The following is a 17,717-nucleotide window of genomic DNA, read 5'->3' as shown; positions in this document are numbered from 1 at the left end:
TGTGTATTCTCACCTCATGTTCAGTGTTCCCGGGATAGGCTCCAAGTCCGTCACAACTCTGATAAGGATAAAACGATTCTGAAAATGAGAAAGTGAGCTCTGAGTCCTGCAGTTGATTGTGTAGTGTCACACTGATATTGCTGATCATAAACACAGATACGTAGTATGTATTTTTGTGGATAAATATTACATTTTATTTATTTCTTGCTGTTGGAGTACTATGTTCTCATAGTTATTTTTTATTTTATACACTTTCTTGACTCGCATTTCTCCTACTGTAAGCATTTTTTAAGATAAGTGTGGCTGAATAGAGGATATAAGATAATGCAAGCAATGCCAGTCATCAGACTTGCAATTGTAGTGGGATTGAAGTTGAAGGTCTAGTTGCCCTTGGTGGACGGTGGATGAAGTGTGATTTATTGACACTTTAATACACTAACACGTGAAGTTCATTACTGAAAAATAAATGGTGGCTAGCTGGGTTGCAGTGGGGAATTTTAATCTAAGGGAAATATAGAGTAGCCATCAACAAGCCTTCCATAATGATCTCCTATAAACACCGGTGAAGCATACAGACAAGGCACATGTTTTTCAAATTACCTTTTGTTGTTAATAAGGCACTGGGCTGCAACTGATGGATGCTTGAATTATGCATTTGGATGTTAATGGTTTTTAAAGACTCTAACAGTGTTCTGAGCTTCTTTTGTGTGTGGCTGTTATTCAATTAGAATTATATCAAATTGCCAAAATTGTGTCCTGGAAAGTGCTTTTTTGAGGCTGATACTAAAAGATCATCTTTACATACAGTATAAGTTGCCAAGGGAGCACAATTGACAGTCATAACAAGTAGGGATGTACAAAATCAGAGAAAACATCTGGTGCTACACTGTTTGCTAAAGCAGAGACAGACCAGCGTATAACACATTACATTCTGTCAAGTGCAGTCTTTTCAGTCTTGGTGTGTCTACAAAAAGTTTAATATTTATTGATTTCAACTGTACATTTAATCCATACACTGATACTGGATATGGTTGGCAACAGAATGTCTCTAGATATTGGCTGTGGGTGATGAAAGCCTCTTAAATAGGTATTAACTCCTGGATACACTTTTGGTCATGGGACAAATCAATCCATTTTTAGTTTTACAAAAATGTTCATAAACATCTGGTCTTTGATGGACATGATATAATGTCTTGTATGAATAAAATGCATTCATTCATTCTCTACCGCTTATCCGAACTACCTCAGGTCACGGGGAGCCTGTGCCTATCTCAGGCGTCATTAGGCATCAAGGCAGGATACACCCTGGACAAGTGCCAACCCATCGCGGGGCACACACACTCTCATTCACTAACGCAATCACACACTGTGGACAATTTTTCCGGAGATGCCAATCAACCTACCATGCATGTCTTTGGACCGGGGGAGGAAACCGGAGTACACGGAGGAAACCCCCGAGACACGGGGAGAACATGCAAACTTTACACACACAAGGCGGAGGCGGGAATCAAACCCCCAACCCTGGAGGTGTGAGGCGAACGTGCTAACCACTAAGCCACCGTGCCCCCTGAATAAAATGCATTCTGACTGAATTACTATAGTACTGATTAGTACTGCTGTGGTGTAACTAATGTAGTTAGTTCTAAGCAACTACATCAACAGAGTTATCATGGATCAAAAAAGGATTTAGTGTAACCAGGCCTTCTAATCATATACTCATCTCCTTTCATCAGCCTCAACCAATACTAAAGATTAAACTAAATAAAACCGATCAAAACATCCAGTCTTGAAACCAGATTAGAATATAAACAACACAGTCACAGAATCTGCAATGAACATGGCTGCAAAATGTAAATATCCATGTAAATACTGATAAAAAATGTGGAGTATCTGACACTTCTGTCTCTTGTGGTTAAATGTTCCTTATTGTCCCCAAAATTAATCACTGGAATACAGTTTCAAAAGGAAAATAAAATAACACACACAACAAATATCTGACTGCCCACAACATGGACTTGGATAATCAATTTAAGATTAACACAATACATAAAATGTATGAAAGGACAAAAACAAAACCTCTGACTGAGTGAGTAGTTAATATTTATACATCATTTCCCAGCATAGGCCTGTATTTTAGAAAGAAAAAGAAAAAAAAAATCTGAAAAATAAGTAATTTTTTGAAAAGCTGTGGCCCAGATCTCTCACTCACAATGGCACCATCATGTCAATGCCTGTAATAGTCTCAGGGATGTTCAGTCTGTATCATCCATCCTTACATTTCTCTAGTCAATAATTAAGTCCAGTCCAGTATACTGTACTTTAACCTGGAGGAATAAATAAATAAATAAATAGAAACAATAAATACATAAATATCTTCTTTTTTTTCTTTTTTTTTTAAATAAATAACATATTTTCATCTGGGAATAATTTGTCTTGGCTTAGAAAATAACCTCCCCAGTCCTGCTGCACGGTGTCCTCTTCTTACTCTCCTAATCAATCAGTAGACTTTGCTCTCACCAAAAGAGAGAAAAAAGAAGCACACACACACACACACACACACACACACACACACACACACACACACACCAAGAAAACCCTCCAGATAGGGAACAGTGTGGGTTTAGCACTGTGCACATAGCACAGCCCAGCTCTCGTTTCACACCCTGCTAGGTTTGTTGGAGTCCTGCCCAACTCCTTGCTCATGGACTGTTCATCCTCTTCTTTTTAATCTTTTGAAAAGGCAAACTGTCTTTGTTTTACTAAAATGTCCAGAAAACACTGAGATCCAGTGATCACCCGCTGATGGAGGAGCGTGGTAGGTAAAGGAGTGTGAGCAGCTCCAGGACATAGTAGTCTCTACAGAACAGCAGTGTGTTGTTAGTTTGGCAAAGTAGGCACAGGATGGCAAGCAGTGCTAGGACCCTTCTTCATCAGGCTGTGCCGGGGCATAGTATCCTGCCAGCTGCCTGAAACGAGGCCCCCAGTCCCTGAGGTAGGAGAAGTCCTGCTCTGAGCTGGTGGACAAAGTGTGGATGGAGCTTAGTGAGAGTGCTGGCGAGCCGCTGCCCTCCAGTGCGTATGTCTGAAATGAGTCGTAAGGAGGAACTGATGGGTCTGCATCTGCCTGCTCCACCTTCTTCCGGATGTAGCCTTTAAACAGGGAGAAATCAGCTACCTCTCTGTCAGAGTTCACATGGTTTTGGATGCGCTTTGGAAGTGATTCAGAGCTCTTTGCTTCTGGGAAGTCGTAGAGGTTGCGCAGTGCACTCATGTCATAGGCTTGTGTGTCCTGCTCACCTCCACCCTCATCGTTATACTTGATGACATTGTCACGCATGTCTTCCTCTTCCTCACACATGCGCTGACCCTTCCTGTGGCGCTTTAAGGTCACAATCAGCAGCACAATAACTGTTGTGGGAGAGGGAGAGGAAGATAGAACAAAATAGGAAAGAGATGGTATAAAATTATTACTCAGCAGATAGACACAGAGTAAAAGAGCTGACACACAGCATGACATTTAGACTTTCATGTACCCTAGTGAATGTCTCCTACACATTTCATTTAGGCAAAATCAAGGCTTATCAAACATTTAATGTTCCTTAAAAGCAATTAAAATGCTATGTAACAGTGGATTCAACAAGGGAATTGCTTTTAATATAAATAAGCCAGATTCTTAGTTCAAAGGTGCTTTCTGGCATTTTAAAGTGATTCATTAATTACTTTTGAAATAAAAACAATTCTTTCTTAACCATTTGTTTATCAATTTCTCAAAGGCTGCACTTCCTCCCACTGTGAATACATTTAAATATCATTTAAAAAGGTAAATTATGTTTTCCATGTTTTTCTCACACATACAGTACAACATAGCCACATCATAATCAATTAAAACTGGAAAAAATCGACAACTGAACAAAATCCTATGAAATAGATGTTTTACAAAAGTGACACTTTTTAATTTTTTTTTTTTTTTTCGAAAATTAGAGCAGATCAAGTGTGAAATCAACTGAGGCTTAAAAGTGGCATCTGCACAGGATGTCTGCCTATTAATTAAAGATAAATTGTTAGTCCCATCAAGACATGAAAGGAAATGGAAAGGAAAGTTTTAAATTAGTGTCTATATTTCAGTTCATGATTAAATAAGAATAATTTTCAACAAGAAATTATATATCCTTAACAACAATCTAACTCCTGGTTAAACAAATAAACACCAATTATGAAAGTAAACGTCCCTTCTGTGCAACTGGTCCTATACAATTTGCTCCATAATATCCAACCCCAGTGTGGAGAATGTACTGTACAGGAAGAGCACAGTGAGGGGATTAACAAATAGATCTTGACACAAGTGTGCAGTTTGGGAAGTGAGGTTCAGCATTCAGAAGTCAAAGTGGATAACACTGTCTGCATGAGCAGCTAGTGTGCTCTGTGTTTTCATCACCCGTGGACTGACGCTCTCATAAATCAACTTCTCTGTGTAAAAAGTTTTCATTTTTGGAACTGTATGCAAGTTTTAGTTTAAAAAAAGGTTCTTTTAACCTTTTTGACCATGTACAATATGTTTGGACTCAAAGGGATATCTGTTGGACTATTGGATAACAACTATTGGATAAAAAATTGAAGCAATCTGTATGAAACAGACTGAATAGGCATCAGGCAGAGAGAATGGAGTCCTGCATTGGAAAGTCTCATGTTCTCTTTGATCATAATGAGTCTGTAAGGAATTTTCATTACTAAACACATAGTTTGCAACTTCAAACAAATCATACGTCCGTACGTATTTATGTGGCAGCCTGGCAAAAATACTCTTGCTGTGAATGTCTCGCATTAAGCAAATTGTTTGTTAGGCACCATAACAAAATGGACAGAAGCCTAATAGATTCATTTTGTTATTCAAAATTATGTAAAATTATTCAAGAAGCACATGTGCCATCGCTTTCATTGTAGACATGGCAGAAGGACAAAGTTGAACAAAAATGAATTAGTCAGCATTTTTTTCAATACCAATATAAGAGAGTATAGCGATTAGTCAATTTAAGAGACAACGATTAGGCTCATCAAATGCTGTGCCTGACATTTTACCTCAAGTAATAAGACTAGAGAATCTGATGAGGATGATGCTTATGATGAAAATGTTTAAGATTTCCTTCACTTTCTATTATAATCTTTAATAAAATGTTACAGTTCTGTAGAGGCAGCTGTCGTGTTTTTCCGATATATTAGTTCTTAATTAATGGAAAATAATGATATACAACAAGAATACAACACTTCATGACATGTTGATATGGATTATTTACCATTTAATATCCAATTAATTATAAAATCATTTAATGAACAAAAATGCCGACGGACTTCCCAGGCTACAAGACCTTAGTTTGAGACCCATTTGTCTGTGGTGGCTTCAACAGCTTTTCATTAAATGGACAATTTTAGTGTTTAGTCATTTTTTTTTTTGCCTTGTCATATTTCTTTCTGAAAAGGTCTTTCTTTTTCAAGGAAGAGCAAATGCACCATCCTCTAAGGAACTTATTACTGCACTGTGTTAACTTTAATGAGAAACGTGTCCTTTCTGTGGTATTACAAAAGGATTTCCACCAGGAAGTGCTGTCACAGGAGCAGCTTAAAAGGAAAAAGGTGAAAGTATAAGGTGAAACAAAACTCTCTTAAATTAGTGAAACTGAGGTGTAATGTAGAAAATCCGGAGCATTACTTTTCATTAGAGACCGGTTTAACTACTTTGCAAGCAGCAACGTTATCTGTAAAACTGTCAGGCTTCAAACTATTCTAAAATGCAACACCGTGTTGGTTTATCCTGCTCTTAAGCCTCGAAGATGATCAAAAAAATTCCTAAATAGCAAAAAAAAAAAAAAAAAGTCTCTCACTATGTTGTAATAAGGATGAAAAGTTTTCGAAACATTGACCTAAGGTGGAATGTAGATATATTGGGAATAATTGTGAAATCAAGTCAGAATTGAAAAGAAAAGCAAGTGAGATGGATCATTTAATCTACTAATGAGAATGAAAGAAAACAAAAGCTGTATTCATCTAAATAAATCAATGGGCCCTTCATCCTTCATGAATTATCTTAATTAGTTCTTATATTTGTGATTAGAAAGCTCCCCCATTTCTCTCCATCGGCATGTGTTTAATTAAACTGCATCTCTGAGACACATTACCTGAACAATTGGAACCTCAGAGAATGTAACAAAAGTCTTTTTAATTCACCATGCTAACATTTTTTTGTACAGGTGGATTGGTGATAAGGAATATCTCCTAAAAAGAGCGACTGGATTTGGTATCAACGATAAGATGAAAGAATGTGTCAGTACACTACTGTACATAGTCACATCTTTTGCTCCCAAAGGTCATATTCTATAAGGAATAAGGTTAATGTTTTATTAATGGTCTCTTGTCTAGAGGCACAAGTCAGATCAAAGGTCATTAATAAGCCATGAGTACAAATGTGATAAGTCAGTGATTGTCCTGTGGACGATGTTACTGTCTTATATGAGGGAACTGTCTAGGGTAAGTTCGCCAAGCTTTCATCTAGCCACATGCTGTGGATTTTTTTGAGATAAAAGCTCTTTGAAGAAGTATGGCTATTAGGTAAGAAGATAGAAGTAAAGTGCTAAAACATAATTAAATTCTCCTGGAAGAACAGAAACCCATACATTTCAATGAACGTAATGTACGTTTTAAATGTCTTCGCTATCCATTTTTCATATATTCATCAATTTTCATTTTAATTAAATCTTTTTTTTTTCCATTACAGCTTGAATCTTTTTTCAGATATGAATTTTATAAAACATAACCTTCAAAGGCAATTCCACTTTGAGCAAAACTAACTAAATCAGACACATTAAGTACTTTTTAGGCTGAATAATGTGTGTACTTAATGGCTAAGACAATACCTTGTTGTTTCTATACTCTCTTTTATAAAATACCAAGAGGATACTTCATTCTGTTTTTTTTTTCTTTTCTTGTGTTTAGAGACAGATGAGTACAAAACCTTGTAACAGCCCATAGAAAGCCCATTTGTCATGCTTGACCCATGTAAAGGAAAAGGGTACCACCATGTTAGTTCCATCCAAATTAAACAGGTGAATGTATTGTATAAGCCAGTCCAGGAAGGAAATGATCAAGATACAATGACTGCTTAAAAAACCTGGCTTTGTTTAAAATTATGCTCATGTGTTGTTATATAGATAGTGCTGCTGGTGGAAAACACTGAGTGCTGGCAGATGCTGCTAGCAGTGTTTTTGATATCACAAGCGATATGGGTGGATCATATAATACACAGATTTACAGCCAGGCCCAGCTGAGTAAAAACTCCCACAATCTGGCCACCCCAACTGAATGCGCATGAAAGCAACACCAGCTTCTTTAGTAGATACCGCACTAAGGGCTAAAATCCAAAATAAAGTTTTACACATTAGCACAGGACAGAACTATACAAATAAATTTTAGCTCTTAGCGAGTACTGAGTTGTGGAACAGAAACTAAAAGCTTTCTTTGTGCCATGGTTTATAAGAGGAAAAGCTCAATAATAGCCACAATAATATGTGCAAATGACTTGCATGGGGGGGCAGTTAATTGGTTTTAGTTGCTTATAAATTACTCGATACGTTGCGAAGAAAGAAAATTGGTAGCAATTGCCTGGAGAGAGTTAGAGCTTGCGTAAAACTGCTGATTGTCTCCATCACAATTCTTTGATCAGCCTCCTGCCTCTCTCACACACTTGCTAATTCAATGCCTGCCCTTAATCCTAGGGGACGTGACTCTTGGACCATGCTGCACTTTTGTTTTATTTTCCAATTCCATCATAATCAGATGCCCTTAATAGACATGGGCTGGGTAAATAGACTTGTGTTACACCGGCTGCCTCAACACAGCAGTATGCATACCAAATCTGTCCGAATTTACGCTGAGGATCTCAACAGTAACTGAAGAAAAATGCCTAATGAAGAGATCTGCACCTGGATTTGGTGCATACATATCCAACTATCCAGGATGTTTTACTAAAATTAAGTGTGTGCCTAAAGCCAAGTAATAGAAACTGGAGTGTTTTATAAATGCAATGCAATAAAGGATGACAGAGCTGGATGACAGTTTGAAGTAACAGTGTTCTCAATACAAGCAGTGAATCTGTAAAGCGATTACATCAGTTCTACAGAACGTGTATGCATGCTTAGAAGATGTGTTTCTTCTCTCATGACACACAACAATGCGGAATAGAGGAGCATCAATCTGTCTCCAGCTCAAAAAAAAAAAAACAGCAAAGCTTTTTGTTGCGTTGTCATGCTTTTGTCACATCTCTGTATTTTTTATGCACTGTAAAAAAAATAAGCAGATCAAGTAGAAATATCCTAAAGGTATTAACAATTGTATTATATTTAAAAAAATAAAGATTTTTAATGATTAATAATATTATAATATGTATATAATATAAACTATTAACTATAAATAATGTCAAGCTGGCAAAGATGTCTTTTGCTCCTTTTAGAAATAAATGCTTAAAGTAAAGAAAAATTATCCTTCAGTGATATTTATATGTCTATAAAAAGGTTTAATGATTTTACATTTGTTTATATGTTTAAAAACACTCTCTCCCTCACTCACTCACTCACTCTCTCCCTCACTCACTCACTCACTCACTCATTTTCTACTGCTTATCCGAACTACCTCGGTCACGGGGAGCCTGTGCCTCTATCTCAGGGGTCATCGGGCATCAAGGCAGGATACACCCTGGATGGAGTGCCAACTCATGCAATCACACACTACGGACAATTTTCCAGAGATGCCAATCAACCTACCATGCATGTCTTTGGACCGGAGGAGGAAACCGGAGTACCCGGAGGAAACCCCCGAGGCACGGGGAGAACATGCAAAGCGGGATGTTTAAAAACAAATAAAAAATATTAAGAAAAATATTAGTTGAACTTTTTGCATTATGATCTTTTTCTATTTGTCTTTCTTCGGTATCTACTGAAACTCCTGGCAGTTCTTGCCATGTGGATGTTCCAATAAGCACTCCTGACAGGACAACTATTTCCCCAAGGATGATGGGCACACTATGACTCCATGACCATCATGGCAGATGAGCTGTAATTGGGGTAGATGTGTGCAGATGCCATGACACACCCAAATGGATCCATCACCTTGCCCCCTATTCCACTCAAGAAGGGTTTGTTTGTTTGGTAGCTAATTAGGCATGAACTTGTTTTCATTCCTACTCATTGTGGCTGCTGACAGGACTCTAGTGACAGGTCTGGATTTGGTCACCGGGGTTGGTTGTCGGGGGAAAAAAGTTAGATTAGCGCTGATGTATGCCAGCCTTAATGTACTTCTTACAGTAGAATGCGTTTAAACATTCTCCTTAAATGTGCTTTTTTAAACGTTAATAGGACTCGCTGCTGCATTGGCATTGCTTCACATGCTTATAGGTTATAGTGGGACAAAAATAGCATTGAGGAACTAAACAAATATAAAGAAACTATAGAGAAAATTAATCTGCAGTGGACATTCATATCCAAGTATAATTTAATTGTAACTTCACTATAGAAAGTTTTGTATGAGTTCGCAGTGTGAACAAAACTCAGAGATTACTTTCCGAATGTAACATAAATCACTGTTTAAGTATCAAACTCCACCATCATTTAACTCATCTCCGACTTTTAAAAAGGCCAGCTACAAATGTGACAGCGCGCTCCATATTTGGGGTGCAAACGTCTTTTCTTGGGTGGAAAAGTAGGTCTGCGGAATGACTAAGGGAAATTAGTGACAACAATATATAGTGTTGATTAAGCGAGAAAAAGTCTTAGATGGCACAATCTGTTCTCACTGAACACTGAGCATACTTCAATGTGATTAGGAATAATAGAGCCAAGAGAGAGAGAAAAACAGGGATGTAGAAAAAGAATAAGCTAATTAAGCTTGCAGAAATGTAAATGTGAAATGCTTTTCTAAACTGGGAATGTATCAAGCCATGATTACTCAAAAAGCTTGCACAAAAAAAAAAAAAACCATGGGCCAGTGAAAGGGTGACAGAGATGCTGATGCTCCTCTTTTCCTGATTGTGGGCTGCATCCTTTCAAACTGACCGTCACATCAGTCCCTGGCAAAGTGGTTGGATGTCATTTACCAGAGTCTATTTTTTGTGTATTCTCCATCTCTACAAAAGCTTTCTCATCTTCACATGAAAAAGGACATCCAAAAGCAGAGTCAAGCATAGTGGAAAAAAAAGAACGAAATATCGATTGTCTTTTGTACTAATTTTTTTTTCTTGTTGTTTTTCTGTGGCCCCCTTTTTTTGGGATATAAAGTCATACACAAATTAAAGTTTAAATTCATGATGATGGACCATTAGAGGCATGGTAACAGCAGAGAAATCAATGAAGTGGGAAGCACACGCTGCAGTTTTTATGTCCATGTCTATGAATGTGCCCTTTGGCTTTTTATAGGCAGAAGCATTTATCATTAGAGATACCAGTGGGAGGATCTCTAAGCAACCCACATACAAAATGCATAACTGAAAATGCTTAGATTAAGATCTTAAGAATTTATTAAGAACACCAAACTTACACTGGGTCGTATTATTCCCCGCTTCTCTTTCAGAAGCGGTTCAATTCATTGTGTCATATATTTTGTAAGGTTTCGGGAAACATTACTTTGAGATTCTGGTGCATTATGACAAGATTGTAGTATGCAATATTTGGCCAAATGTATGTAGACACCTGACCATCAATTGTCTAGAATGTCTTTGTATACTGTAGCATAAAGAATTTCATTCACTGGAACTAAGGGCCACAAATCTGTCCCAGCATGACAATGTCCCTGTGCACAAAGCAAAAACGCTGTTTGTGATGTCGGTGTGAAGAACACAATCGAGCCCTGAACTCAACCAAACTGAACTCATTAATGTCTGACCTCACTAATACAACTGTGGCTGAGTCAGAAAAAAAACACAGCCATGCTCCAAAATATAGAGAGGAATGAGAAGAGTATAGGTTATTATAACAGCAAAGAGGGACTAAATCAGAAACAGGATGCTCAACAAGCATGTATGAGTTTGATGGTCGTGCCCTCATACATCATATAGAGTAATTGCTGAAGATTTGTCAGCTGCACATTAACCCTGTGTTTACACTAGCCCACAAACTGCTTGTGTTATTTATCGTTTATGGGTATCTAGCAACCGTTGCTATTAGGTTTGATTTACATTTCTATACTTACATTCTAGGTGCTAGGCTTCGTATAAGCTTCCAAAGCAGATTAGCAAAGTAAGCTATATTTAAACTTAGCAGAGGCACCAACAATTTCTGTTACTTCCTTCCAATTTCATAAGAGGCAGTAAAGTTACAATAAAGTTTAGAATCAAATACTGCACTTAAAATGTAATACATGAATATTAACCATGAATCAGCTTTTAAGGTTCTGTTATCTGGATGTTAGACAATAAAATGGTAGCACAGAATACATATCTGAAACTTCCCTTTTATAATATATGAATTCTGGAATGTCAGTCATTGTGCAGTAGGTAACACAGGGCATTTAGTTTTTTTAGCCTAGAAACATAACAAAACAAACCTAACATAAGAGTCCACACGTTTGCTTGAACTTGTGAAATGTGTGAGAATAGGTTTTTACCGATAATAATGAGCATGCAGACAAGCAGGGCGATGAGAGCTCCTGGGCTGAGGGCTGTTCCCATGCTGAAGGCTGTGGCATTGCAGGATTGGATGACTCCGTGTGCATCACAGCTACACACATGGATGGTAAGTGTGCCAGTTGTGCTAAGAGCTGGAGGCCCACTGTCCACAACCAGGATCGGCAACACGTACACGTTCTGCTCCTGTCGGTTGAAACCCGATCGCTGTGTTCTAATGCCTGCTGTGTTCTCTGCAAATAAAGAAAGCCATAAGAAACATTAAAGTATGGGAAGTAAACAGCAACTTTCTGGCATTCAGTTAAAGCACTCACTCACTCACTCTCACTCATTTTCTACCGCTTATCCGAACTACCTCGGGTCACGGGGAGCCTGTGACTTTCTCAGGCGTCATCGGGCATCAAGGCAGGATACACCCTGGACGGAGTGCCAACCCATCGCAGGGCACACACACACTTTCATTCACTCACGCAATCACACACTACGGACAATTTTCCAGAGATGCCAATCAACCTACCATGCATGTCTTTGGACCTGGGGAGGAAACCGGAGTACCCGGAGGAAACCCCCGAGGCACGGGGAAAACATGCAAACTCCACACACACAAGGTGGAGGCGGGAATCGAACCCCTAACCCTGGAGGTGTGAGGCGAACGTGCTAACCACTAAGCCACCGTGACCCCCTCAGTTAAAGCAATTATTTCTAAAGTTTGTTTTTTTTTCTCAAAATAATAATCCAGTTTGGACTAATTTTGTCCCAAAGTGACACAACATGAGACAAAAATATTTTTTAAGAAGGAAATGACAACCTTCTTTCTACTTCTTAAAAGTTAGTATACAGTACAATCAACTTTCATTCATAAAGTTGCATGCATTAATACTTACAGAAATGGACCAAATCAGTCCTATTGTGTCTAGCTGTCAGATAAAACAATAGTTTTAACTTTTGGCCGTCATTTGGCTTACATTTTCACACACTTTCACACGCACCTGCTAACACTTCCACACAGTCTTGGATTTCTTTACATTTGATATAGTCCATAACTAGATCAAGTATATATAAGATAAAATGCAATAAAATGTATTTATAAATGAAACTGTGTTTTAATTTTGATCTGGACCTGAGTTAACAGCACATGTAACCTAATGTATAAACAATGAGGAATTTAAGCTGAATTTTCTTCTTTGTGTCTAGGAGTGAAGATAAATAACAGAGAAAAGGCTAGGATACTGTACAAGATTCACCCAACAAACTCTGAGATATTCACAGTATATGAGTGTGTGTATGTATATGACACTGACAAACTGCAGATCCCACTGAAAAACTACGGGACTGGCTTAACCAACAGACCTGAATATACACATCTGAGCCATCCATCATAGATAACGTATATCATGCCATCTCTGTAGCTCATGAGAGGGTTCTTGATAAATCCTCTCCTATTACCAGATGTATTTTAAGCAGAGGTTTTGCTGAGTTGAACCTTATGGCATTGTACTTTCACTTCTTGTTCTTATAATAATAATAATAATAATAATAATAATAATAATAATAATAATAATAGTCAAACCCTCAAGAACAACAAAAAAAACACAACTTATTACAATGAATGTCTAGAAAATTACATGATTTACATGAAGTAAAAAAAAATAAATAAAAACTAGTGAAGTGTGCAGCTCTGAGAAGCAGAACAAATCTGCTTTAGATTCCTCACCATTAAGCACAAAATGTGATTATGCCGAGGCACTAAACGACTGAAGAAAATGTGTTTGGCTGCAAGAATTAAATGCAGGTTCCCACTTATTTGTGCATTCATTCATCTTCAGTAACCATATTATCCTTAGTTATAGGTTGACGGCATTTTCACAGCAGTATAAAGTCTGCTCTAAACTGTCTTTGTGCTTTTTTTTCTGTATTAAAACTTGGAATTTGTTTGTATAGGATTGTCTACAGTTGAATTTATCTGCCTTAAGCACTTCATTTTTTAACTGAAAATAGAGCCAGTTTCAATACCAGGTATATTGAATATCACCGTTTACTGACACTCAAGTTAATTATATAATGATGTTTATCTTGAGTAGATCTACCTCCTCAATCAAATTTTCTTCATTTGCCTAAAGTTATATTTAAAGAACTGGACATTTTTATTCAAAGCACAGAGCCAAACAGTAATATGATGTTTTGGAAGAGATTAGTGGTTACAATAGTTTAATCCATGTCTAGTCCTTTTTCAGGCATGTTTGTCCTCATGTGTCAAAATACAAGGAGATGAATTGTAAGGAGAAGCTGTCATAGAAAGGGAAACGTGACAGATCTAATGTGACAGGTTGACAAATGTGCGTCCACGGAATTAGATATATAGTGGGGGCAAAGGAGTGGATAGAAATGTGTCATTATGAGAGACACAGAGGAAAAGTGACAGAGAGAGCAAAAGAGAGATGACAGAGAGGGCAGATATGTAAGTGCAGCTTTGGTGAAGGTCTGGGAATATTGTCCAGCGCATTTAATACACAAAGTGCAGGTAACATTGCAGGTAACATTTTTTCTTTTCTGTCCCAGTTTGCTAGAGTGTGATTGCTGTAAAGTGTATAGAGCTCAGATGTAGGTTTAAGAAATGTGCACAAATCCCTGAAGATGCAAACGTCTGGTGTGAGTGTGTGTATGTGTGTGTTTTGCATGAGCTCATGTCATTTTACTCCTGGATGGCCTCAAGAGCTCAGATGACATTTCCCATGCTCTCCCAGGCTGACATTTTCACTGTGTTAGATGAGTATCAATCTTGGTTTTGCCATATGTCACATTCACCTGCACATCTATAAAACCCTTGACGATAACGCACAATCATGTTCAACTCCATTTGGGGAAATGCCACAAAAAGGCCCAAAACAATTAAGGAAAGAAAGAAAGAAAGAAAGAAAGAAAGAAAGAAAGAAAGAAAGAAAGAAAGAAAGAAAGAAAGAAAGAAAATAAAAATGTAACAAAAATTCGACGTGGTGTGTAGAAATAATTATTTCATTTTATTTGCACAATTACACAAATAATAGGATGTTTTGACTACTGCGCTGTTATAACTATTACTCTATTTTCAACATTTTAAATGGAAAAAAAAAATAATAACAGTGCTAATGAATACATGGGACCTATTAAACAATTTATACAGTACTTGGCAATATATATATATTTTTAAAGGATAATGACATCATGTTCATAATTCTCACCTTTTATGTCCCACAATGTGAAATGGCGGTTGCTGGAGGCTTCGGGAGCAAGTGTGAAATAGAAGCGATGGCCTAACTGAGGTTCATCTCGGTCCACAACGCTGATGGTGTGAATGAGCTGAAAGAGAACAAATAGAAGAGCTTGGAAATGAGGAAATGCAAAAAAAAAGATGACAAAAAAGGGAAAATCATCTGTCGTTTTCTTCTCATACCACAACGTAGTCATGATAGTAATTTGCACATTGACTCTCTATTACCACCACCATGCTGAGCTCTTGCAGTCTTTAATGAATCACATTTTAGCTGTAAATCAGGGATGGTGAGCGTGAAAGTGGCTTATACAGAAGAGAAAGTGGGAGCACTTGCAATGGATGTTTTCTAAAATCGGCTCCAGTTATTAAATTAGCAGATTCTGTAAAGTAACAGATTGATGTTCTTAAAAGAATGAAAGGGGAGAATAGATTAAGATGAATGGATAGAGAGAGAGGGAAGGGACAAGAATAAGCAGCACTACAGACAATCAAGTGAAATTCCCATAGTTGCTTATTGCTCTTTTCTCATTACATGCTTCTCAAAAGGCTCATGCAGTATTTATGTCACTCTACAGGGAAATCCAAATTGGAAATTAGACAGGACTGAAATACTTCCCCCAGCAAATCTTCCGCTTTTTTCTCAGCCACCCCTTAAGTATGAACAAAGTCAGATAGGGACACTCATATAATAAGACAAATAAAAGGGACAAGCACTTGCAGAGAATAATGAAACACAGTGGCATGTACATTTACACACACACACACACACACTGCCAAAGTGACACCAAGGACAAAATGCTTCTCAGGGAGTGTTTATGCTCAAAGGAATCTCTGAACAACCAAATTTGATTCCTTACAGTGACACTCTTCAAAAAGATTAAAGGAAGATATCTAGAAAAAGCAAGGATGTTCCGGGTATCTGTCCTTTATCCTGGGGGACTTGGCTAGGTCCACAATGTCTGATTAGAAGCTGCCGCTTGTACTGTAAGTCCCACATGAGTGAATCTGCCACTTATATGTGCCTGTAATGTGATCTGTGCTCAATTATAAAATTCACAGCAATACTGGTTTTAATAATCTCTCTCTCTCTCTCTCTCTCTCTCTCTCTCTCTCTCTCTATAATAAATTTATATAAATATTTATATATATATATATATATATATATATATATATATATACACACTCACACACACACACATACACACACCTGGTAACTGGTGATTGAGAAATTGAGGCCTCTCCTCTAAAAGGCAGTTTAATTCTTTAATTGCCAATCATTCAATATTTTGAAAAAGTATTTTGAAAGTTTTCTTGTTTTTCAGCCCTGGTTTATCAACCCCCAAAACAGGTATCATGTCATTGCAGCTTGTGCTAAGATTTTACTTCTTTTCTTTTAGGACTCGGCAAAGGGCTACCAATTTCTGAGCATTTCTGAGCTGACTGCAGTAAAGACATACGGTATTTTACAACATAATTTAGATTTGTTCTTAAACTGATAAGACCTTGTCTTATGCAAACTGAGCTTGATGTAATTAAGGTAAAAATTATACCTGAACTTAGATATAGGTATGAATTTTTGGCAAAATTCATTTTTCACATTAGTGCACAAGAGGCTGAAGTGACTTCTTGCCCCAGTCACCAAGACACTTTATGATAAAACATAGCAGTCACCTTGCATGATGTTATCACATCATATCAGTGTCAGTGATCAGCCAGGTACAATCTAGATCTACATTTGTTCATGTTCATGCAAAACCATGTTCTTTTCACCTCACTTATGTCACACCTAATTAATTTTTTATGAAATTTGGGTCTAAATTCTCCGATTTTCAGGAGCTGTTCACAAAGTAGGCATCTTTAAATGCACACACTTTGCATAGATTATTGGCATTCAACAACATATGCACGTATGGAGTATGGAGAAAATTAGCATTACTAAAATGTTTGTAAATCTATCTGTAAATCTAGACTTCTACTATTACTGACGATGGTTATTATTATTATTATTATTATTATTATTATTATTATTATTATTATTATTATTATTTATTGCATATTTCTTTGTCTATCAATCTGCTCTATCTATGACTGTCCATCACATGATTGTCCACTAACTGGCATTCCATCTGACCACCATTCTTCATCTTACAGGTGGTGAGCCCACAAGATGGCTCCACATCGCCATTTCAGGCCAAGTCAAGCAGGATACAAAGGTTAAGATACTTAACCTGCAGTCTCCAGCCTCAGGCCTGGTTGTAGTGGTGGGAGCTTGTAACCCTATACTTCTAACCCTTCTTCTTCTTCTTCTTCTTCTTCGTCTTCTTCCCCTTTTCTATTATTATTATTATTATTATTATTATTATTATTATTATTAGTAGTAGTAGTAGTAGTAGTAGTAGTAGTAGTATAATAGTGGTAATAGTAGTAGTAGTAACCATATCTTTGCAAGCAAACAGAAGTTTTTCCTTTTTTGCAAACAACATAAGTTTCCAGGGCGGCAACAATAGTAGTGATCCAATTGATATCCTCAATTTGGAATACCATGGTAAGGCCCTCTCTTTAAGTTAAGGAGTGGGAGATAATATGTCTGAGGTCAGAGTTTGCATGTGTGTGTGTGTGTGTGTGTGTGTGTGAGAGAGAGAGAGAGAGAGAGAGAGAGAGAGAGAGAGAGAGGAATAGGGATAAAGCAAAACAGAGTGTAGGAGTGTATTGAGTAACAACTATTACTCCCTCAAGCCTGATCCACTAATTAAATTTTTATCTAACGCTCCCCTTCTGACCTCTAGACTAGGTCTGGATTGGTGGAAA

General features: G+C 37.4%; 1 protein-coding gene across 1 annotated transcript in view; it reads right to left on the bottom strand.

The window, feature by feature from the left end:
• Positions 1 to 969: 969 nt before the first annotated feature.
• LOC132844609 (cadherin-22) overlaps positions 970 to 17,717 on the bottom strand; it is a 105,195-nt gene continuing 88,447 nt past the window's right edge. The window contains exons 9-11 of the mRNA XM_060868232.1: positions 14,878 to 14,995; positions 11,641 to 11,892; positions 970 to 3,408 (exon numbers count right to left, since the gene is read on the bottom strand). Coding sequence (XP_060724215.1) covers positions 2,915 to 3,408; positions 11,641 to 11,892; positions 14,878 to 14,995 — 864 coding nt within the window. The 3' untranslated portion in view covers positions 970 to 2,914. The remainder of the gene's footprint in view (positions 3,409 to 11,640; positions 11,893 to 14,877; positions 14,996 to 17,717) is intronic.

This window comes from Tachysurus vachellii, chromosome 4 (genome assembly GCF_030014155.1).
Source record: "Tachysurus vachellii isolate PV-2020 chromosome 4, HZAU_Pvac_v1, whole genome shotgun sequence".
Classification (NCBI taxonomy): Eukaryota; Metazoa; Chordata; class Actinopteri; order Siluriformes; family Bagridae; genus Tachysurus; species Tachysurus vachellii.
Note: the sequence above shows the minus strand (reverse complement) of the source record. Positions and strands in the feature narration are given on the sequence as shown.